The sequence below is a fragment of the Trachypithecus francoisi genome, unplaced genomic scaffold (assembly GCF_009764315.1).
Source record: "Trachypithecus francoisi isolate TF-2019V2 unplaced genomic scaffold, Tfra_2.0 Lachesis_group21, whole genome shotgun sequence".
Lineage (NCBI taxonomy): Eukaryota > Metazoa > Chordata > Mammalia > Primates > Cercopithecidae > Trachypithecus > Trachypithecus francoisi.
The window spans coordinates 12,532,695-12,556,645 of record NW_022681467.1 but is presented as its reverse complement, the minus strand read 5'-3'; the positions used below and the strand labels follow the sequence as shown (position 1 = coordinate 12,556,645).

Below are 23,951 nucleotides of genomic sequence, written 5' to 3'. Positions count from 1 at the left end.
GACCAGAAACTCTAAAACTACTAAAAGAAAATATAGAGGAAAAGCTTCACCGTATTGGCCTGGGTAGTAATTTCTTAAATATAACCCCAAAAAGCACAAGCAACAAAAGTGAAAATAGACAAATAGAATTTACAGCAAACTAAAAATCTGTACAGCAAAGAAAACAATTACCAGATTGAACAGACAACCCATGAATTGGGAGAAAATATTTGCAAACCATACATTTGACCAGGGACTAATATCTAAAATAGATAAGAAACTCAACTAAATAGGAAGAAAACAAACAACTTGATTAAAAAGTGGGCAAAAACCCTGAAGAGACATTTCTTGAAAGAAGACATACACATGGCCAACAGATATATACAAACGGCCAACAGATATATGAGAAAATGTTCAATATCACTAATCATCAGGAAAATGCAAATTAAAATCACAACGAGATATCACCTCACACTTGTTAGAAAAAAGATGAAAGATGATAAATGTTGGTGAGGATGTGGAGAAAAGGGAAATCTGTTTTTAGACAGAGTCTTGCTTTGTCACCCAGACTGGAGTGCAGTGGCACGATCTCAGCCCACTGCAACCTCTGCCTCCTTGGTTCAAGCTATTCTCCTGCCTCAGGCTCCCAAGTAGCTGGGATTACAGGCATGTGCCTGGCTAATTTTTTAATTTTTAGTAGAGATAGGGTTTCACTATGTTGGCCAGGCTAGTCTTTTTTTTTTTTTTTCAGGCTAGTCTTAAACTCCTCACCTCAGGTGATTTGCCCGCCTCGGCCTCCTAGAGTGCTGGGATTACGGGTGTGAGCCACCACACCTGGCCAGAGAAAAGGAAAATCTTATACACTGTGAGTGGGAATATAAATTGGTACAGCCATTAGGTCAAACAATATAGATAGTGATTCTTCAAAAAATAAACAAACAAACAAACAAAGAATTGGCATATGATCCAGCAATCCCCCTTCCAGGTATATATCCAAAGGACTTGAAATCAGTATGTCAAAAAGATGTCTGCACTCCCATGTTCATTACAGCATTATTTACAAGAGTCTAGATATGGAAACAGCCTAAGTGTCCATCAATGGATTAATGGATAAAGAAAATGTTGTATATATACACAATGAAATATTATTCACCCTTATAAAGAAGGAAATCATGCTATTTGCAACAACATGGATAAAACTGGAGTACATTATACTAAATGAAATAAGCCAGGAAGTGAGAGACAAATACTTCCTGATCTCACTTATATGTGGAATCTAAAGAGTTGAAACTCATAGAAATAGAGAGTAGAGGCTGGACCCGGTGGCTCACGCTTGTAATCCCAGCACTTTTGGAGGCCAAGGCAGGTGGATCACCTGAGGTCAGAAGTTTGACAGCAGCCTCGCCAACATGGTGAAACCTCGTCTCTACTAAAAGTACAAAATTAGCCAGGCATGGTGGTGTGCACCTATAGTCCCAGCTACTCGGGAGGCTGAGACAGGAGAATCACTTGAACTCGGGAGGCAGAGGTTGCAGTGAGCCGAGATCGTGCCATTGCACTCTAGCCTGGGCAACAAGAGCAAACCTCCATCTCAAAAAAAAAAAGAAAGAAAGAAATAGAGAATAGAATGATGGTTACCAGAGGCTGGGGAGGGAGGTATGGGGAATGGGGAGAGGTTGGTCAAAGAGTACAGTTTCAATTAAATAGGAAGATAAGTTTTAGATATTGCACAGCATGGTGCCTATAGTTAATAATGTATTCTGTATTTCAAAATTACTAAAATAGTAGATTTCAAATGTTCTCACCACAAAAAATGGTACTTATATGAAGGGATGGATATGTTAATTAGCTTGACTTCATCATTGCCCAACATATCCATATATCAAAACATCACATTGTGCCCCATAAATATGCAATTAATATTTGTCACTGAAAAAAATACAAAATCAGAAACCATTCAGATGAATCTAAGATACGAAGGTGTGAAAAATCCTTATAACTTTCAGGAAACTCACAAAAGAGAAATGTGCTTTCTTACTGACCCCTCACATAACACAGTTATCAAACTTCTCTCTTGCAGTCATCAATCCTATCATAACACCTGGTGTCTCCTGCTTCTTTTCAAGGAGAGATGCTCCAGTTACTTGCAATGTATCTTTTCCCTGGTTAGAGGTACAACATAAAAGAATTTAATGAAAGCAAAGGTAATTTAGATATCCTCAATTCCATAGGTTATTCAAAATAGCACTGGTAGAAGCAAGAACATTTCTGAAGCAGTAGGATATTTCCTGCTTGTACTACTTAGGCTCAGCTTCCTCTCCAACATGTCCAGGGCGTGGGCTTTATGTGGCCTCCTTCTGGACCAGACAGGTACCTAGACATGATTGTGAGGCAACTGCTTTCTGGCCTCTGGTTACCGTGAGACTGATGAGCTACGTGCCTCTTTCAACTGGGATAGAGAGCTGCTGGGTAGGTGGAGTGTGTCTGTGAGAGTTGCTATTAACTTTTTGTTGTTTTGCTTTGCTTTTCTAATCACAGAAGTGTATGATAAGAGTTACTACTAGAAAGAAATAGATGGGGCCAGCCATGGTGGCTCATGCCTGTAATCCCAGCATTTTGGGAGGTTGACGCAGGAGGATCATTTGAGCTCAGAAGTTCAAGACTAGACTGGGCAACATAGCGAGATCCTATCTCTACAAAAAATATAGCCTGGCATGGTGGTGCATGCCTGTGATCCCAGCTATTTGGAAGGCTGAGGTGGGAGGAATGCTTGAGCCTGGGAAGTTGAGCCTATAGCGAGTTGTGATTATGCCACTGCACTCCAGCCTAGGAGACAGAATGAGACTCTGCCAAAAAAAAAAAAAAAAAAGTATATTCTGAGACAGTAGCAAGTTCTGTCATTGTAAATAAAAATTTTCATAAAAGAAAAAAGAAAAAATTGTTTCTAAGCGAGATCTAAATAAATAAACAAGAAAGAAAAGAAATAGATGGGAGACAGGAAACCTTGGACTCTGGATGATCTATAGCCAGAACTCCTGGCAGTGCCTTTTCTCTGCCTCAGTGATATATTTTACACTACCTTAAAGCAGCAGCAGGCTGGGCACAATGGCTCATACCTGTAATCCCAGCACTTCGGGAGGCCGAGGCGGGTGGATCATGAGGTCAAGAGATGGAGACCATCCTGGCCAACAGAGTGAAACCCCGTCTCTACTAAAAATACAAAAACTAGCTGGGTGTGGTGGTAAGCGCCTGTAGTCCCAGATACTTGGGAAGCTGAGGCAGGAGAATTGCTTGAACCTGGGAGGCGGAGGTTGCAGTGAGCTGAGTTCGCGCCACTGCAGTCCAGTCTGGGCGACAGAGCAAGCCTCCATCTCAGAGAAAAAAAAAAAAAAAAAAGGCAGCAGCTAAGTTGATAGAGTGAAGAGAGAAAAAAACACATGACTAGTTTAACATAATTAGTTTTCCTTCCATTTTTCTAAGCCATATACTTTGGGATGGACTGTTCATTCCTTCCATCATTTTCAACTATTTTAACCTGAGGATTTACCAAAAGGGAAAAATCATCTCAGTAACTTTTTAAGAAATTCCCTAGGTGAATGTAGAGTCAGGGACAATCGCATAGTTATGTCCTCCTCAATAATTTTATGTAGGTAAAATCAAAATATAATGAGTATCAAGTGAAAAAAATGAATAAAAAGGCAACATGCAAGCTTGCAAGGTGTATCTGAATGAAAAAGGACAGACCTGTCCGTTTTGCCTTGAGAAATAGGGTAGGGGGGCAAAGAGAGGGAAAATACGTGAGGTCAAGGGCTAATTTTACATATGAATCTTAGGTCTTTTAGCACTAGCTTTCGTTTTTTGTTTTTGTTTTTGTTTTTCTTTGAGACAGAGTTTCGCTCTTGTTGCCCAGGCTGGAGTGCAATGGCACAATCTCGGCTCAATGCAAACTCTGCCTCCTGGGTTCAAGCGATTCTCCTGCCTCAGCCTCTGGAGTAGCTGGGATTACAGGCATGCACCACCATGCCCAGCTAATTTTGTATTTTTAGTAGAGACGGGGTTTCTCCATGTTGGTCATGGCTGGTCTCAAACTCCTGACCTCATGTGATCTGCCTGCCTTGGCCTCCCAAAGTGCTGGGATTACAGGCGTGAGCCACTGTGCCCCGCCAGCACTAGCTTTTAAAAAACAACTGTTTTCTCTCCCACTAACTACTTTGCTGGTTCTCTATACACCTACAATTAATGAATGATCTATCGGTAGCTAGAGTCTGACCCTGAACACTGCCACAATCCTGGAAGAACTCTGTATAATCATTATGTCTCTACTTTCTCTCTTCATGTTCACTTCTATCAATTGACATCAGCTTCCTTTCTTTCTTTTCTTTCTTTCTTTTTTTTTTTTTGAGATGAAGTCTTGCTCTGTCACCCAGGCTTGAGTGCAGTGGCGCGACCTAAGCTCACTGCAACCTTCACCTCCTGGGTTTGTGTGATTCTCCTGCCTCAACCTCCTGAGTAGCTGAGATTACAGGTGCCCGCCACCATGCCTGGCTAATTTTTGTATATTTAGTAGGCACGCAGTTTCACCATGTTGGCCAGGGTGGTGTCGAATTCCTGACCTCAGGTGATCTGCTTGCCTCGGCCTCCCAAAGTACTGGGATTTCAGGCGTAAGCCACCACACCAAGCCTTGACATCAGGTTTCTGTTCATGCTTCTCTGCTGAAACTATCCTGGAAACAAAAATTCTCAAGCTATTAAATTTCATGGTCACTTGCTGACTCTAATTTCCCCATTCTCTCTGGCATTTGGCATTGTTGGCAATTCCCATGTTCTTAGCACTCTCTCACCTTGGACTTCTGTGATAATCTCTCTAGCATTGATATTCATCAACTCTTCTCAGTTCCCACTGCTGTTGCTGTAGTTTAAGTCTTCATTGTTTCTTGTTTGGACCATTCAGTAATGTTCTACTAGTTACACTGTCACTAGAGTTACACAGTGACATCCAATCCTCTACTGCCAAAGTCTCTCTCTCTCTCTTTCTTCCTCTCCTCCCCTCTCCTCTTCTTTCCTTTTTTCTTTCTTTTTTGCTAAAGGGCATTGAATATTTGCTTTTTTTGCTATTAAATTTTTTTTGCTTTTCTTAGTTTTTAATTAATATGTAATAATTGTACATATTTATGGAGCACAGTGTGATATTCTGATACATATATACAATGTATAATGAACAAATCAGGGTAATTAGCATGTTTCTAACTTCAAATGTTTATCACATTTTTGTGTTTGGAACATTCAAAATCTGCTCTTCTAGCTATTTGATACAATAAATTGTGGTTAAATATAGTCACACTATAGTGCTATAGAACCCTAGAACTTATTCCTCCTATTTAGCTATACTTTTGTATTTGTTTAACCAACCGTTGGATATCCCCTCTCCCCCAACCCTCACATCTAGTAGCTACTATTCTACTCTCAAAGTCATTTTTCTAAGGCATAATTCTATTCATGTTCTTCAAGGACTAAACCTGAAATGACTACCTATTCCTCCCAGATAAAGCCCAAACTTCATAGCCTGTCACACAAAGTCCCTGCCTACCATTCCAGCCTCATAAGTTGCTTCTTATATACTACACAACAGCAACTGATACACTTATTTATAGACCATGCTTTTTCATTCCTCTGTGTCTTTGGTCCTTTTTTCTGGACTGAAATGTTCTTGTTCTCCCTTGCCTGCTTGGTGAATACTCACTAATCTTTCAAGATTTGGTCTATGCCATTTCATTTGTGAAGCCTTTCTGACTACTCCATACACCAGTAGAATTGACCTCTCCTTCATTCTGTGCCCTACAGTACTTCTGTTTTATTACCTACAACACTTTACAATTTATTCATTAGTTATTTTGGTTTTTCTCTTCGAGACTCTAAGCTGCTTGAGGATATGGACTGTTCTTAGATATTCTTATATCCCCAATACTCCTGGTGTATAACCTTCATTAAAGATTTATTTTTTCCCTCTACAATTCAATGGCCTTTAGGATATTCACAAATTTGTGCAAACATCCCACAATCAGAGAACAATTTTCATGACCCCAAAAAGAAATCCTGTACCCCTAAGTCATCATCACTCCAATTCCCCCATACCTCCCAGGCCTAGGTAACTAGTAATGGACTTTCAGTCTCTGTGTATTTGCTTATTACGGACGTTTCATACCTAAGAAGTCACATGATATGTGGCCATTTGTGTCTACCTTCTTTTGCTTAGCATGTATTCAAGGTTATCCATATCATACTTTGTTTGTGGTTTTTGCTGAGTATTCTGTTGTATGGATATATCACATTTTGTTGATCTGTTCATCAGTTGTTGGACTTTTGGGCTAGTTCCATTTTTTTTGTCTATTTATGAATAATGCTACCATTTATGTGTAAGTTTTTGTATGGAAATATGTTTTCCATTCTCTTGGATATATACCTAGGAATGGAACTATTAGATCATATAGTAATTTTATGTTTAACTTTTTGAGGAATTGCCAGTTTTTCAAAGCATTGCAACATTTTAAAAAAATTGAGGTGAAATCCATATAACATACAATTACCCCTTTTAAAGTGTGCAATTTAGTGCATTTAGTGCATTCATAGTGTTATACAGCCATCACCTTTCTACAGTTTCAAAATTTCATCATCCCGGAGGTACACTCTGTACGCACTAAGTAGTCACTCCTCTTTCTCCCCTCTGCCATCCCTAACCCAGTAATCTGCTTTCCATCTTTATGAATGTACCTATTTCAGATATTTCATAGAATAAGAATCATACAATATGCAGCCTTTTGTGTCGCTTCTTTCATGTAGCACAACTGTTTTTGAGGTTCATCCAAATTGTAACACGTATCAGTACTTCATTTATGGCCAATATTCCATTGTATGTATATTCCAATGTAAATACCACAATTTGTTTATTTACTCATTTGTTGGTCAATATTTGGGTTGTTTCCACCTTTAAGCTACAATGAATAATGCTTTTATATATATATGTGTACAAATTTCTTTTTTTTTTTTTTTTTTTTTGAGACGGAGTCTCGCTCTGTCGCCCAGGCTGGAGTGCAGTGGCCAGATCTCAGCTCACTGCAAACTCCGCCTCCTGAGTTTACGCCATTCTCCTGCCTCAGCCTCCCAAGTAGCTGGGACTACAGGCGCCCGCCACCTCGCCCGGCTAGTTTTTTTGTATTTTTTAGTAGAGACGGGGTTTCACTGTGTTAGCCAGGATGGTCTCGATCTCCTGACCTCGTGATCCGCCCGTCTCGGCCTCCCAAAGTGCTGGGATTACAGGCTTGCGCCACGGCGCCCGGCCATGTGTACAAATTTCTGTGTGAACACTAACTATGTTTTCATTTCTCTTGGTTATATACCTAATAGTGGAATTAATAGGTCACATTGCATAGGTTGGTGCAAAAGTAATTATGGTTTTCTCCATTATTTTTTTTTGAGGCAGAATCTCGGTCTGTTGCCCAGACTGGGGTGCAGTGGTACCATCTCGGCTCACTGCAAGCTCCGCCTCCCGGGTTCACCCCATTCTTCTGCCTCAGTCGCCCAAATAGCTGGGACTACAGGCGCCGGCCACCACGCCTGGCTAATTTTTTGTATTTGTAGTAGAGACAGGGTTTCACCGTGTTAGCCATGATGGTCTCAATCTCCTGACCGCTTGATCCTCCCGCCTCAGCCTCCCAAAGTGCTGGGATTACAGGCGTGAGCCACCGCGCCCGGCCTCTCCATTACTTTTAATGCCAAAACTTCAATTACTTTTGCACCAACCTAATAAATCTGTGTTTCACTTTTTAAGAAACTGCCACACTGTTTTCCACAGTGACTATACCATTTTATATTCCCACCAGCAATGTGTTAAGGCTCCTGTTTCTCCATATCCTTCCAAAATTTGATAATTTCCTTTTTTTTTTTTTTGAGACGGAGTCTTGCTCTGTCGCCTGGGCTGAAGGGCAGTGGTGCAATCTTGGCTCACTGTAACCTCTGCCTCCCGGGTTCAAGCCATTCTCCTGCCTCAGCCTCCTGAGTAGCTGGGACTACAGGTGTGTGCCATGATGCCCAGCTAATTTTTGTATTTTTAATAGAGACGGGGTCTCACCATGTTGGTTGGCCAGGATGGTCTTGATCTCTTGACCTCGTAATCCACCTGCCTCAGCCTCCCAAAGTGCTGGGATTACAGGTGTGAGCCACTGTGCCCGGCCGATAATTTCCTGTTTTTTGATTATAACCATCCTAGTGGGTGTGATGTGATAACTCACTGGCTTTTCGCTTTCATGTCCTTAATGACCAATGATGTAGAATATCTTTGATGTGCTTGGTCATTTGTTCTTCTTTGGGAAAATGTCTATCCAATTTCTTTGCCCATTTTTAAATTGGGTTGTCATTTTGTTGATGAGTTGTAAGGTTCTTTGTATACTCTGAATACTGAATTCTCATCAGATATATGAGTTGCAAAAATTTTCTCTCATTCTGTGGGTTGTTGTTTGAGTTTCTTGATGATATCTTCCACAGCAGAAGAGTTTTGATAATCAGTTTGGTTTTTCCTTTTCTGCTTGTGCTTTTGGTGGCATATCTAGGAAATCATTGCTTAATCAAAAATTAGGAAGATTTATGTCTATGTTTTCTTCTAAGAGTTTTAAATCTTTAGCTATATGTGTAGGTCTTTGATCTATTCTGAATTAATTTATGTATATGAGGTATGAGGTGGGGGTACAAATTCATTCTTACGAATTTTTTATCTTTTAATTTAATTTTAAAGATATGAGGTTCTTGCTATGTTGACCAGGCTGTTCTTGAAGTCCTGGCCTTAAGTGATCCTTCTGCCTTGGCCTCCCAAAGTGCTGGGATTACAGATAGGAACCATTGTGCCTAGCCTTTAAAAATTGTTTTATTTAATTTTTTCAAATTCATTTTTTTCATGTGGTTATCCAGTTGTCCCAGTACCATTTGTTGGAGAGATTGTCTCCTCCAGCACCTCCCACACTGAGTTTTCATGGCATCTTTACCAAAAATCAATTGATGATAAGTGTGACAGTTTACTTGTAAAACTCTCAATTCTATTCCAGTAATCTATATGTCTATTTTCACATCAGGACTATATTGTCTTGATTACTGTAGCTTTGTAGTAAGTTTTGAAATTGGGAAGTGTGAATCCTCCAACTTCATTCTTCTTTTTCAGGAACATTTTTTTCCATAGGAATTTTAAGACCAGTTTGCCAATTTTTGAAAAGAAGTCAGCTGGGATTTCCATAAAAATTGTGTTGAAGCCTGGGTGTGGTGGCTCATGCCTGTAATCCCAGCACTTTGGCTGGCTGAGGCTGGTGAATAACCTGAGGTCAGGAGTTCAAGACCAGCCTGGCCAACATGGTAAAACCCCGTCTCTACTAAAAATACAAAAAATTAGCCAGGTGTGGTGGCAGACGACTGTAATCTCAGCTATTTGGGAGGCTGAGGCAGGAGAATCGCTTGAACCCAGGAAGCGGAGGTTGCAGTGAGCCGAGATTGTGTCATTGCACTCCAGCCTAGGCGACAAGAGCGAAACTCCATCTCAAAAACAATAAATAAACAAATAAATAAAGACTATGTTGAATATGTAGATCAATTTGGAGAGTATTGCCATCTTACCAATATTAAGTTTTCCAATCCATGAACATGGGAAGTCTTTTCATTTAGTGAGATCATCTTTAACTTCTTTAAACAATTTTTGTGGTTATCAGAAGATGAGTTTTGCACTTTTTTTGGTAAAATTTATTCTTAAGTAGTTCATTTTTGATACTATTATAAAGTTTCTTTCTTAATTTCATTTTTGGTTTGCTCATTGCTACTGTATAGAAATGGAACCATTTTTTGTATTTATTCTGCAGTGCTGTGGAGCTCATTTATTTGTTCTAATAGTTTTGTACTTGAGTCCATAGGATTTTCTGTATACAAGATCATGTCATCAGTGAATACAGATCATTTCACTTCTTTCTTTCCAAGCTTGATGTCTTCTACTTCTGTTTCTTGTGTAATTGCCATGGCTAGAACTTCCAGTACAATGTTGAATAGAAACGGCAAAAGTGGACATCCTCGTCTTATTCCTGATGTTAGGGGTAAAGCATTCAGTCTTTCACCATTAAATGTAGTAGCTTTGGGTTTTTTGATATATTATATCAGGTTGATAAAGTTTCCTTCTATTCTTAGTTTGTCACACATTTTTATCACAAAGCATGTTGAATTTTGTCAAATGCTTTTACTAGTTTAGAATGATCATGTGATCTTTGTCTTTTATTCTATTGATGTGATTGTTATATTGATTACTTTATGGATGGTAAACCAATCTTACATTTCTGGGTAAAATCCAAATATTTCCTTTTTTTTTTTCTTTTCTCTGACAGGGAATTGAACCTAGGCTGTGGCAGTGAGAGTGCTGAATTCTAACCACTAGACAATCAGGGACCAAATAAATATTTATTAAGTTGAATTTATCATGAGCACATTATATGAGGACTGGGTAAAAAGTAACTCAAAAAATGGCCAAAGAAACAAGATTGGAAAATAACTTCCATTTTCAGATAGTAACTATATAGGAAACATTGAAACTTTGGGAGTGAAATTGTTATTGTGTAAATATTTTAAAAGAACATGTTTATGGATCTTTCACACTCTTTGAGTCCTATATTTTTCCTTTAAAGTCTTGGAACTAGACCTTTATGATATTCTAAATTTAATAGCACTTAACAACTTGCCCTAAATATCCCTACTTTATAACAATTACTGTAGTGGTTTTCTCATAGATTTGTTTTCTCTCCATCGCCCACACCCTTCCCAAGTATTATCCCAAGTGAGACTATCATTATCATCTATTCTTCTTATTGCATATTTTAAAATACCTGTACAAAAATGGCATTACTTAGGGATATAGTAAAGTTCTAATCTTTTGATTGGCTTCTGCCCTTGGCACTATTTGAGCACACAGAAAAGTTCCTCATAGAGAACTGTAAGGACAAAAAAAAACTTACTTTTAATTGTGACCCCAAGAATTATCAATATCTCTATTAACAGAGACAAGGGCTTCATCTTCTCTTAAGCAACTCCTCTTCACTGTAACACAGGCAGAAACTAGGTGGTTGGCCCAAGAGCTCCTCTTCTCAGGGCTGTGGTGGGGGCAGGAGTCAGTTGCTAAGCAACCATTTCCTTAACTCTTGGGCCAATGGGCTGCCAGGGAATTCCTTTCAAGCCGGAATGAAGGCAGCTGCTGGAGAATGTAGGCTGTGGAAAGGATCCACTGCTATTCCTCTGGCTGAAGATAAGGGGTAGGCTAGAAATTAGGGGTGGCTCTCTAACATGAAAGGAAGGGACCAGAAGTCCAACTCGTATATGTCCACACGTTCAACTGTGTTCAGGGGTGCTGGAAGTTCTTATTTTTATGTTGCCTCTAGACGTACAAACTACTCTTATGTAAAAACACAATTAAGGTACATGAACTGATCTGACATCATCCTGTAAGCTGATATCTCTAGGCAATAGTGGAAAAGAAACAATGGGCCAAGTCTGCTTTGTTCCCAATCTGGATGAAAATCTTTATCCTCTTTTCCAGTTAGAAACTGCTGAGGATTTACTGAAACAAAGGCAAACAAAGACTGTTTAACAATGTCTTTACATACCTCAAATAACACAGACATTTCACAAGTGGTACCTTCAAAGCTACGAGAAATCAAAATGAATATTTAGGGAAAACATATAAATATTAAAAATATCCAAGGCATAGAGCTAGTTGAGAAATTATGCCTACAAAAATATCCAACTTTTACAGTCTGTCCAGGTCATTACTTCAGAAATAGACATTTTATTGTTTTGAATTTACAGTTTTACTCCTTTTATTATTTTCCCATTGCTGTGATAACAAATTACCACAAACTTAATGGGTTAAAACAACAATGTTTTATTCTCTCATAGTTCTAGGGACCAGAATTCCATAACGATTCTTATAGGGCTAAAATCAAAGACAAGGCTAGCTCCTTCTGGAGGTCCCGGGGAAGAATCCATTCTTGGCCTGGAATTTTTCAGCTTCTAATTGGCTGCCAGCATTCCTTGATTTGTGGCCACATCATTTCAGTCTCTGCTCAGTCATCACTTGCCTTCTGTAGTTAATCTCCCTTTCTGCCCCTCTTATAAAGATACTTGTGATTACATTTAGGGCCCACAAACATGATCCAGGACAATCTCTCAAGATCCTTAATGTTGGCTGGGTGTGGTAGCTCACACTTCTATCCCAGCACTTTGGACCCTAAGGCAGGTGGATTACTTGAGGCCAGGAGTTCGAGACCAGGTTGGCCAACATGGCGAAACCCCATGTCAACTAAAAATACAAAAATTAGCTGGGCTTGGTGGTGCGCACCTGTAGTCTCAGGTACTCAGGAGGCTGAGCCATGAGAAGTGCTTGAATTCCCGGGGCCAGGAGCCTGGGGGGTGGAGGTTGTAGTGAGCAGAGATTGCGCCACTGCAATGCAGCCTGAGAGACAGAGTGGGACTCCATCTCAAAACAACAACAACAAACCCAAACTGCTTTATAGGAAAATCAATGAGCAATGAAGGCATATAAGGGGAAACAGGGCAAAGGTCAGGTGGGGTCAGAGTCAGGGAAGGCTTCACTAGGGAGTGATGTTTAACCTGAGATATGAAGAATGAGTGTGAGTCAGCTAAACAAATCATGTCCCAGGTGTTGCAATGAACATGTTAAAAGGCTTTATGGGCTGGGTGCCGTGGCTCATGCCTGTAATCCCAGCATTTTTGGAGGCCAAGGTGGGTGGATCATCTGAGGTCAGGAGTTCAAGACCAGCCTGGCCAACATGGTGAAATCCTGTCTCTACTAAAAATACAAAAATTAGCCAGGTGTGGTGGTAGATGCCTGTAATCTCAGTTACTCGGGAGGCTGAGGCAGGAGAATTGCTTGAACCTGGGAGGCAGAGGTTACAGTGAGCCGAGATGGCGTCATTGCACTCCAGCCTGGGCAACAAGGGTGAAACTCCGTCTCAAAAAAAAAAAAAAAAAAAAAGGCTATATGGTGTTCCAGAACATGAAATGATGCTCTGTGGGCTGGAATCAGAGACTGGGGCATGGGGGTGGCAGTGGAGTATAGTATAAAATAAGGCTGGATTAGTAGGTGATAGTCACTCCATTCTTAATAATTTAATTGTTGTAAAAAGACTGTATTAGTCAGCTTAGGCAACTGCAACAAAATAATATAGACTGGGTGACTTTACACAGCAGAAATTTTCTCATAGTTCTGATGGCTAGAAATCTGAGACCAGGTTCTGGTGAGGGCCTTCTTCTTGCTTGCAGATGGCTACCTTCTTACTGTGTCCTCACATAGCAGGGAAAGGGGGTGGCAGGAGAGGGCAAAAGAGATCTCCCTTTTCTCATAAGGGCTCAGTCCTATTAACCTCACTCACCCTTATGACCTCATTTAACCTTAATTACTTCCTAAAGACCTAATCTCCACATTTAGTCAAATTGGAGATTAGGGCTTCAACATATGAATTTTGGGTGCACATAAGTCAGCACATAGTAAAGACCACCAGAAAGTCATTGAATGACTTACAGAAGTGAGAAGACGTGATCACTTCTGACAAGGTATCACTAGATGCAGTCTAGACAATGGACAGACGAGGTGCAACAGTGGGCATGAAGGCCACTTAGGAAGTCTTTGCAATAGTCCAGTTAAATTCAGACTAAGTTTACTGCAATGATATTGGAAAGCAGTGATTCCAGACTTATACAGACTGCTCAATAAAATTGCGTAGGTATAGCAACCGATTCGATATGAGAATGAAGTTATAAGAGGTACAAGGGATGGTGCTTAGGTTTCCAGATTTTTCAACTAAACTAGTAATGGAGCCATTCAAAGAGATGGGGAAAACTGGGAGAAGGAGCATGAGTTCAGTTTGGTCCACGGCACATTTCAGGTACTTTAGGGATGTTAACTATTTAACAGTTTTGAATGATAATGACATTTTGTCAGAGTGATTAATACTAAATGCTGGAACAAATGCCCTCTACATATTTTTAATGTGCTTTCATACAATAAAAGTTCCAGTTCTTTGAGCTGACATGAGAGAAGAGATATGTTCTTAAGAAAGCACACGTGGAAGGATTGGCTGGAGGCTGGAGTGCCAATAGCTTCTCTGTTGAAGGGAAGGTGTCTAGTGTGATGTACTTTTCTTACCTTTCACATTTCTAAATAAGAAGTCAATATCTTTCCCACAAAATCTGCAACTGCTCCTGTATTGCTTAATACTAACATTTGCTATTTGCCACCTTACCCTCCTATGAAATGCTTTTCTTTTCTTCCTCATATTTCTTTCAAAATCTATTTCATTATCAGGTTTTACTTATTCTTCCTTGGTAATGTCTTTAATCAAAGACCTCTTTCTATTTCTAGTGCTAAAAAATAAGTACATATTTTTATTACTAGCTCAAATGTCACTTCCTTCTTGAAGCCCTCTTTATTTCTCCCAAATCTATTTTTTATGTATTTCACAGCATTAAAAGAAAAACAGGCTGGGCACAGTGACTCACACCTGTAATCCCAGCACTTTGGGATCACTTGAGGTCAGGAGTTCGAGACCAGCCTGGCCAAGATGGTGAAACCCCATGTTTATTAAAAACTACAAAATTAGCCAGGCGTGGTGGCGCATGCCTGTAATCTCAGCTACTCCGGAGGCTGAGGTAGGAGAACTGCTTGAACCTGGCAGAAAGAGGTTGCAGTGAGCTGAGATGGAGCCATTGCCTTCCAGCCTGGGTGACAAGAGTGAAACTCTGTCTCAAAAAAAAAAAAAAAGACTAAACAAAAATTACCTTACCACGTTGTGAATCATCCTTATGAGAGTGTCCTACTACTAAAAATATTCCATTCTTTACAATTCTTATCGGGGCCTCCCCCTTTTCTTCCTTTTCTCTTCTATTATTTTTAAAAAATGTGTTCCAAATAATTATTTGCCAAATATATATATAACATAGTACCCAAATTGCCAAATAAATGTGGATTTACCATATCCACTCAGTTAGCCTTGAAGATGATCTGATATATAGAAACACAATAAATTTGAGGGGAGGGTACCAAACTTCTAAATTATAGGTCACCCTACTCATGTGAAACCGGGTGTTCAGAACTCGCCAAGTTAGTACTATTCAGAATTAAGCCAGCTTTTTGGACATGTGTCTTAACGTTAAGCAACTGGTAGAATTAAGTAAGACCACTTGGCTCTGGTTAACAGGCATCTGGATTTGTTTTGATGTAAGACGTGTTTCCAATATAACATTTTGGTTGTCCCCAACTTCTTGGTTCTTAAAACTGTCTTGAGTATCCCAGTCTACATTTGTTCTTTCTAAACCACCAAATTCCAATGAAATTTGTAATTTTCACTACAAGTTTGAGGAACCAACTGCATACGATGTGGAACCATTTCCCAATACTTTCATTTCTTTTGGTCTTCTTCAGTTGCCCACCCAGAGGAAAGCATCAGATTAATTGGTAAAAATTCTCCCCAACAGGGCAGTTGGAGTGAGTACGGACAATTCGTGTTGACCCTCGGTCTCCTCCCACTTGTACATCCTCCAAGTCCCTGAGGCGGCTTTCGCCCGCTAGCTCGCCCGTCACTTGGCGCACCTGGCCCTACAGGCCACGCCCTCAAGTCTTCCAAGAGGCCAGCGGTAAGCGCGGTCCAACTCCCGCTCCTCCTAGGCATCCGCTCCACGCCCCGCCCCCGTTTCGAAGCCAGCTCCGGCCCCCTCGCTCCCTGGCTCCGCCCCCTCGCTCCCTGGCTCCGCCTCCTCCAGCTCCCTAACGTCCTCGGCGTCGAGCCCGAGCCTGCGCCTGCGCGTGCGCCTTGGGGCCCAAGTTGGGGCGCGCCGTGGCTAGAACGCGGAGAGCGGCGGGCAGTGCAGCCAATGGGAGGCGGCGCTGCCTAGCGGCTGGTAGGCGGTGCCTGCGCGGGTGTTAGGTTAGCGCGAGGCGTGACCTAGTTGACAGGCTCTGAGGTGCTGCTGTGGCGGCGTCCGCGGGGCTGAGGCGGGTGGGAGCCGGAGCCGAGCGCGGGCTGAGGGAGGAGGGCGGCGACTGGAGAGCAGCGAGCGGCGAGCAGCGCAGGACGCGGAGCCTCTTTCACTTTTTCCCTGCTGAGTGCCCCCTACCACCCCTCCCACTCCACACACACCCTGTTTGCCCGTGAGCCTGGGGAACTTGCAGCTTAAAGCCAGCCACCCCCACGGCAACATGTACCCCAGCAACAAGAAGAAAAAGGTGTGGAGAGAGGAGAAAGGTAACCGGCCCGTCGAGTCCTGGGGGTGCGGGCGGTGGGGGTTGGGGTGGGGGCGGGGGTCAGGCTGTGTATGCCGCGGCGCCCTCCGCCCGAGCTCCCGCCTCGCGCCCTCCCGGCCGGTGCCGCCTCCCTCCGGTGTCCGTGTGTACACACGCGCACAAGCGCGCGCACTTCGGCGTGCACGCGCCGCCCCTGGGCACCTGCAGCTCGCGCACGTGTGGGCGCACGCCCCTCTCTGTCGCCCTCGGCACCCGGTCACCCTCTCCCGAGGCGGTGCTGCGTTCGCCTAGCTCGCGACGGGGATCCCCAGGCGGCAGCCCTGGGCGCGGCACAAGTTCCTCTGCACCGCAGCTGGGACTTGGACACTGCCGGCCCGGGTGTCCCGCGGACACGTGCCCGCCGGCGGGTGCTCAGGCTGCAGCTGCCGCTGTGCCTCCGCGCTTCCTGCACCCTCATTTCTTTCCTTCTCGTTCTTGTCCCCCAACCCCCAAATGTTAAAGTGTTCCCACCATCGGGTGTTTACCCCTTGTCTAGGTTTCCTTCCTTCGCTGCCGCAGCGTGACTTTTGAAACCTGGAACTCTAGGGGAGCCCTGAAACGAGAGTGTTGTCCGTAAGGATAAGTGCCTTAAGAGAAGTCTGAATGGGCTTTTCTCCTAACAGTGTTTCTCTGTATTCCATCACCATTCATGGGCTGAAGTTGCTCAGAGTAAGATTTTGTGACTAATGTCACTCTGAATGAACCCATCTCTGAATTTTGTGCATATGAGGTTTATCCAAATCAGCTAGATTGATAGTGGCACTGATTCTTGAAGAAACACAAGTGTACCATCCAGCCTCTCCCACCAAGATCTCCCCCTTACCCCATCACAGTTAGATAATTCTAAGTTGAGTGTCTCTGGCGTTTTTTCACCCTCCTTTTCACACCTGTTTCCTTTTCATTCTTTAGCTATTTACAGAAATGTAGCAAAAACTTCTTGCACTCCAATTGCTAAAATACACCAAAACCTGTATAGCAAGGGTGAGGTCTATTGAGGGTAGTGCACATTTCTCCTGGATACCTCATGTTTACAAATGGGTATGGGGTGACTAGGTAGAAAGTTGATTTCTTTGTTAGTAGTTCGTTGAAACCTGTAAATTTTTATTGCAAGTCCTGGCCTTTATGAACATGAAGGCCAAACAGTGGAGGTAAGAAAGGGAATTAGTATGGAAAAAGAATCCTCTATTTAGGATCTGCTTCCACAATGCACGAGCAAAGGCATGAGGCGGGAATTTGTTTTCAAATTTGCTGCAGGAAGATTTAACATAATATAACTGAACAACACAATTAAAATGATTAAAAGTGTTGATAGTTTAATCATTTAATTAAGTTTTAATAATTATGGGTATATAGAGAGCTAACACTTCTGGTGTTATAAATCAAATGCTGTCGAGAATAACAGCCTGATAGATAAAGTAGTGTAAAATAATTTTGCTTTGTTTTTTCAGTAGTAGTTACTGTAATTTCAACAGGCTTTCAACAAGGATTTACCTTGTGAGCACTGAAAACTCATGCCCATATTTATTGATGATGCTGAAATGTTAGCTTTGTATTATTGATGATAATGAGGGCAAAACAGTGGAAGACACAGACATTGTTTTCAGTAACATGAATCATTGATGAAATTATAGTGAGTACTTAAGAACTATTTTTCTGTCATAATAGAAAAACAGTGTTCCTCAAGTAATAACGTTATAATGTTTCCTTCATTTAACATCTACACCGTTGGACTGTGACCAGCAGGCATTTTAGAATCTTTTTTAATGTCTTGATTTCTTCTCTTCTAATAATGGAGAAGATATAACCAATTTTTTTTCCTAAGGAAGCAAGTGCACCATTAAATAAGGCAATTAACAAAGTAATTATCCAAAACTAAGTTATTTTTGCATGAAGTTTAATGTTAAAGGAAAACGTTACTGTGATACGGAGACTAATGCATCTCTCAGTGTCTTTTTTCAGGATGTCTATGTTTGGATTATTTAAATATAAAATATATATTATACCCCCAAGGAAGAGCTGAGGATTTCTAGTACCATAGTTAGTATTAGAGAAGCTGATGGGATGCATGACCTTTTTCCTTTCAGCCCACTGGGAAGCTGATGGTATAGTATTTTTGCAGCTGTCCTTTAAAGCTAAAGGAAGGCTTACCTACCTCATTGAAATGTCAAGGCATTCTATAAACATTTTTAATTCAGTATACCATTTAATAAATAGGTCGCCTACTTAAATGCTTGGTTCACAGAGAAAGGACTCATTGTAAAGGTGAAGCATTCTTTAAGGAAAAGTTTATGAAATGACAAAATGCATATATATTTGTGGCCTTCAGTATGTTTTGTTGTTTAAACAAGTAATTAAGGAGTTTTGAAGACCACATATATTTAAATAAACATTTTTGATCTGGTATTTTGAGTCCTAATTCTGAACCACTAATGTGCATTTTCGAGTATTGCAACTTATTTCATTGTTTTGTTTTAAATTGATCTCGTTTTTAAGTGTTCACACTTCAACTTTTAAATAACTGGAGCAATAGAGGCCAGGTTGCATTTCTGTATGTGCCTTTTGACATTCACGAAAACTGTAAGTTGCTTCATGATGTCTTTTAACCTGCCCAGTAATATTGTAATAATTTTTTATTTGTGATCTGAGCCTTTTTAGCACTTCTTTGGCATACTGCTGATCATCCCCCTTTTCTGCCTTTATGTGGTAATTCTAAATTTACCATTGCCTTCACGTTTCCTGTTCTCTCAAGACCTTATCCCCCATACTAAAGAGATGACATTGCCTTTTTAATTCACAGAGAAGGGCTGGGCGCAATGGCTCACGCCTGTAATCCTAGCACTTTGGGAGGCTGAGGCGGGCGGATCACGAGGTCAGGAGAGTGAGACCATCCTGGCGAACACGGTGAAACCCCATCTTTACTAAAAATACAAAAAATTAGATGGGCGTAGTGGCACACACCTGTAATCCCAGCTACTCAGGAGGCTGAGGCAGGAGAATCGCTTGAACCTGAGAGGGGAAGGTTGCAGTGAGCCGAGACCGTGCCACTGCACTACAGCCTGAGTGACAGAGCAAGACTCCGTCTCAGAAAAAAAAAAAAAATCACAGAGAAAATAAATGCCATGTAATATGAACAGCCCTAACATCCTCTTCCATAGTCTCATTGGTCTGTTCCTTTACATGTCCTTTTGGCTTTGTTCTATCTTAGAGAAAGGACTTTTTTTCCTTGTGTGTAAGATTAACCTTTCTGCTTTTCCCTTTATCCCATATCTTGTATTCTTTGAGGTCTTGCACCATCAGGTAGTGTTTCTTGGGTATGTCTAATTTCTTGGTGTCTTCAGGTTCCTCTCCCTTGCCTGTAACAGTGCTCGGATCTCTTCCACCTTAGAGTCACTTTTCTTTCATAGGGCTTCACACGAACTTGGAGTTGCTGTTCTCACTTTCCTTCTTTTGTTCAGTCCTTCATTGTCTTCTGGATTTCTGTTATATTCTAATGAAAGTAATGTTCCTGAAGTCATTCAGTAGTAACAATCATGATAGTATTCATATAAGAATAGTTAATATTTAAGCCCCATTTGTATGCTCAGTACTATTCTTAGTAGCTTATATGGATTATCTCATTTAATTCTCACAACAACCTTATGAGGTAGGAAACTGTATGAGGCAGAATATTGTGAGATTAAGAGCTTTGAATACCTGGTTGCCTGGGTTTGAATCCTACTTATACTGCTTAAGTAGCTCTGGGATCTTAGGTAATAGTTGACGTTGTTTATACTTCCCTTATCTATAAGTTGGGAATAATACCTACCTACTGACCTCAAAGGGAAACTGAAACATAAAGAGGTTAAGTAACCTACAGATTTGCACGATTTAGATTATAACTCAGACAGCTCTGTTAACCATTTTTCCTCTATTCCATGCTGTTGGTAACCACATTGATAAAAGCAGTTTAGTGGCTAAGTAATTTTCAGTTTTTCTGACCTTCCTGTATCAGTTGATGGTATTTCCCTTAGCATGCCTGTAGTCCCAGTTACTCGGGAGACTGAGGCGGGAGAATCGCTTGAACCCAGGAGGCGGAGGTTGCAGTGAGCCAGTATCGCGCCACTGCACTCCACCTGGTGACAGAGCTGGACTCCGTCTCAAAAAAAAAAAAACCAACTCTGTTTTCTGAATGTTTCTGCATTACCAGGAACTTGTACCACTGGTGACAACTAAGATTTATTTCATTGTTTTCCTATTCGTGCCCACTTCCTAAATACTGCGTTTTGAGGTTTGATGCTTCCTTCCGTTCCCTCTTCTTTTTCCTTTAGGACTAGAATTTTAGGTTATAACTTCTAAAATCTCTAGGCTAGACCACTCTTTAAATTTCCAGATTCTTGATTTCAACTTCTTCAGTGTCCTATAGGTACCTTAAACTCAATTTGTGTGAATACATCACCTCTGATTAATATATATATATTTTTGTCTCCTAATGTGGCTGAAGTTCTAGTTACAGGAGTGGGAAAAATATTGGTTCCCCATTTTCTGTTCACTTGTGCTTACGTTAATACTTCTGCAGTTTATTTCTGTGCAATAATCTTTTAAAGTGGTTATTTTGTGAAGGTTAGATTACGTTTAAACTAGATACTAACTATCCCTGAATCCATTTGCCTAAACTGCAGTACCTTGCAATACACTGAAAGAGAATTGGAGAGTATGAGAAATAACTGTCTCTCTCTCTCTCTCTACGTTGTGGAGACCATGTTATGGTATGGGAGACATGAAAGCTGACATACAGAGTGAGGAAGCCAGTGTCAGTTTATATATTGAATATTGGTAAATATTTCTTCCTTGTTTAGGTTAAAAACGAATGTAAATAGAATTTTTTACATGTTTTCCTGTGTCCTAGTGGGCTGTTTTATATACTGTCTGGGAAATGCATAATCAACTTTCAATGCTAGTAGTCTATAGGATAAAGGTTAAAACTGCTCACTATGGCATACAAGTCCCTGTACGGTTTTGTTTTATTTTTGTTTCTGGCTACTTTTCACTTCTGTGGCCATTCTTCTTCTCATACCATATCTTGCAGCTTCATTTGGTTATAGTATTCATACCTCCTTTGTTTACATTGTTTTGTTAGTCTGAAATGTTCTTTTTACCTCTTCATGCAAAATTTTTCCTGTCCTTCATGAACCAGCATACATATTACCTTTTTTGGGGAGTTTTCCTGAGAATGTAGTGTAGTACAGTGGAATAAATAACATAGGGTGTAGTCTTTGACTAATGGAGATGTCTGTCTGAATTTTAATTTTGGCTTCCCTCCTGAAAGCTCTCTTGCTTTGGGCAAACTACTTTGCTGTGCTTCATTTCCTTATCTGCAAAATTGGTATAATAATACTATCAATTTTATGAGTTACTAGAAAGATTATTTTAATGAGATTTATATGTGAAGTACCTGGCCATAGTGAGTTCTTTATAAACAACATCCACTGTAATTAACTGTAAGATGCAATTTGTAAAATATTTTCATTTTATCATCAAAATAGATATATATATTTAAAGCAATTCTTATGTCATCTACACAAAGCTGTAAGTAAATAGAGAGTGCAATTGAGGAAATATCATGGTGGTTGCCTTTTTTGTGCTCTTACTATTTGTACATACCTGTCTTAGTATTTTATTTATATAGGTACTATTTTGTATCTTACTCTGTTAGACTGTTTTTGCAGTTGCTGTAAAGAAATGCCTAAGACTGAGTAATTTATTAAAAAAAGATTTAATAGGCTCATGGTTCTGCAGGCAATACAAGGATAGCATTGGCATCTGTTAGGTCTTCTGGGGAGGCCTCAGGGAGCTTTTAATTTTACAGGGGCAAAATGAAGTGGGAGCAGGCACTTCACATGGCAAGAACAGTAGCAAGAGAGGGTTGGTGGGAGGTGCCACACACTTTTAAACAACCAGATCTCACGAAAACTCACTATTTGAAGCTAGCACCAGGCCATGAGGGATCTGCTCCTATGACCCAGTCACCTCCCACTAGGCACCACGTCCCATATTGGGGATTACATTTCAACGTAATATTTCAGGGGATATATATCCAAACCATATCACTTATCCAGCATATCACCTGGCCCATAGTAAACTATAGATGTTAATTGAGAGTGTAAATGAGTTTACTTATTTCTTGGACTATCACAAGAGAGTCTTCATCAGGCTTTGATTTTTTTCTCCCCTGGTAATATGAATTTTAACATTTTTAACATTTAAATATGGAGTCACTGGATTTGCATTGTGGTGTTCTTCAGGACTGTATCAACTCTTTTGTTAGCTTAACTTGGTAAATACTTAAAGTGTCAACATAATTCCCTTGTTTAAACATTAAATACAAATGGAGATTCTGCTTTTATTTTGCAAGAACGTTTACTGAAGATGACCTTAGAAGAGAGACGCAAAGAATACCTAAGAGACTATGTTCCCCTGAACAGCATTCTATCATGGAAGGAGGAGATGAAGGGCAAGGGCCAAAATGATGGTAAGTTTCTTGGAACATTTTTTAGGTTGATATTGTTCCCATTTGTTTATGACTCCTGCAGGACAATTGTTGAGAGAAATGAATAACTGGCATTCAATAAAGACATTACTATTTTGCTATTTGAAATTATTGTTTGGTTATGATTTTATTGTTTTTAGTAACCTATGGTGTTTTTTAAGCTTAGGAAAGTATATTAACATAATTTGTGTTCTGAAATATACCACATTTATAATATGGTACTCTTTTATAGGTCCTTTGTTTTTCTATTCTATAACAGTTCTTGGAGCAAATGCTATTAGAGATTTGCTGCTTTGATGGTGTGGCCCTTTGAGTTTGCTTTAAGTTCATTTACAATGGATTTTCTAATGTTATTTTAAGGATTGGGGATACAGTTGAAAGAGAGTGTATTAGGAAAAATAGAAAAACCAAATAGAAAAACCAAAGAACATTTCTTATTATTTTAGAGAATATATTTTGTATGGTGTGTTATTATGTCTATATATAAAGTATTTGTATGACAGAATTTACCCTCAAAGTCTTTATGATTTGGTGAGAATCTAGATTATGTTAGAATATAAAGGAAGTTTTAAGGATTAAAAAGGTAAGTGAAAAAGTTTCTAAAAACAACATAATAGATTTAATGGATGTTTAATATGCTTATCTTTGAATTAACACTCATTGGTATTAATGATCTGGATGTAAAGTTCAGACAAACAGTGCTTCTTAAGGTACTTAACAATTGAGAAAGACTTTATGAAAGAAATGAACTTGAAACATGCTAACTTCACAGGTTGTGGTCTTAGATCGATGGAACTACACAGGATACTATGGGCCCAGAAAATAAGGCTAGCGTGGAATTTCTATGGATAAGATCTTAAGGGAAAAATTAGGCCTTGGTGTCTGTGAAGAGAACACATTGACCTGAGGATTTGGGCTTTAGACACAACTTTGTTTTTCTAGAAGGGCAAAGCATGTGGGATTGGGAGTGAAAAGCTGTGGGTTCTTTTAGACCTTACATCGCCTGGAAACGTGTGACCTTGGGCAAGCAGGGTAGCAGCTCTACCCCAGGTTCTAATGGGGTCATTGGACAAGCTGATT

At 40.4% G+C, this 23,951-nt stretch overlaps 1 protein-coding gene across 2 annotated transcripts in view; it reads left to right on the top strand.

The window, feature by feature from the left end:
- Positions 1-15,983: 15,983 nt before the first annotated feature.
- MACROD2 (mono-ADP ribosylhydrolase 2) overlaps positions 15,984-23,951 on the top strand; it is a 2,183,277-nt gene continuing 2,175,309 nt past the window's right edge. For both annotated transcript variants that reach the window (XM_033185566.1, XM_033185564.1), the window contains exons 1-2: positions 15,984-16,307; positions 22,737-22,853. In XM_033185566.1, coding sequence (XP_033041457.1) covers positions 16,262-16,307; positions 22,737-22,853 — 163 coding nt within the window. In that variant the 5' untranslated portion in view covers positions 15,984-16,261. The remainder of the gene's footprint in view (positions 16,308-22,736; positions 22,854-23,951) is intronic.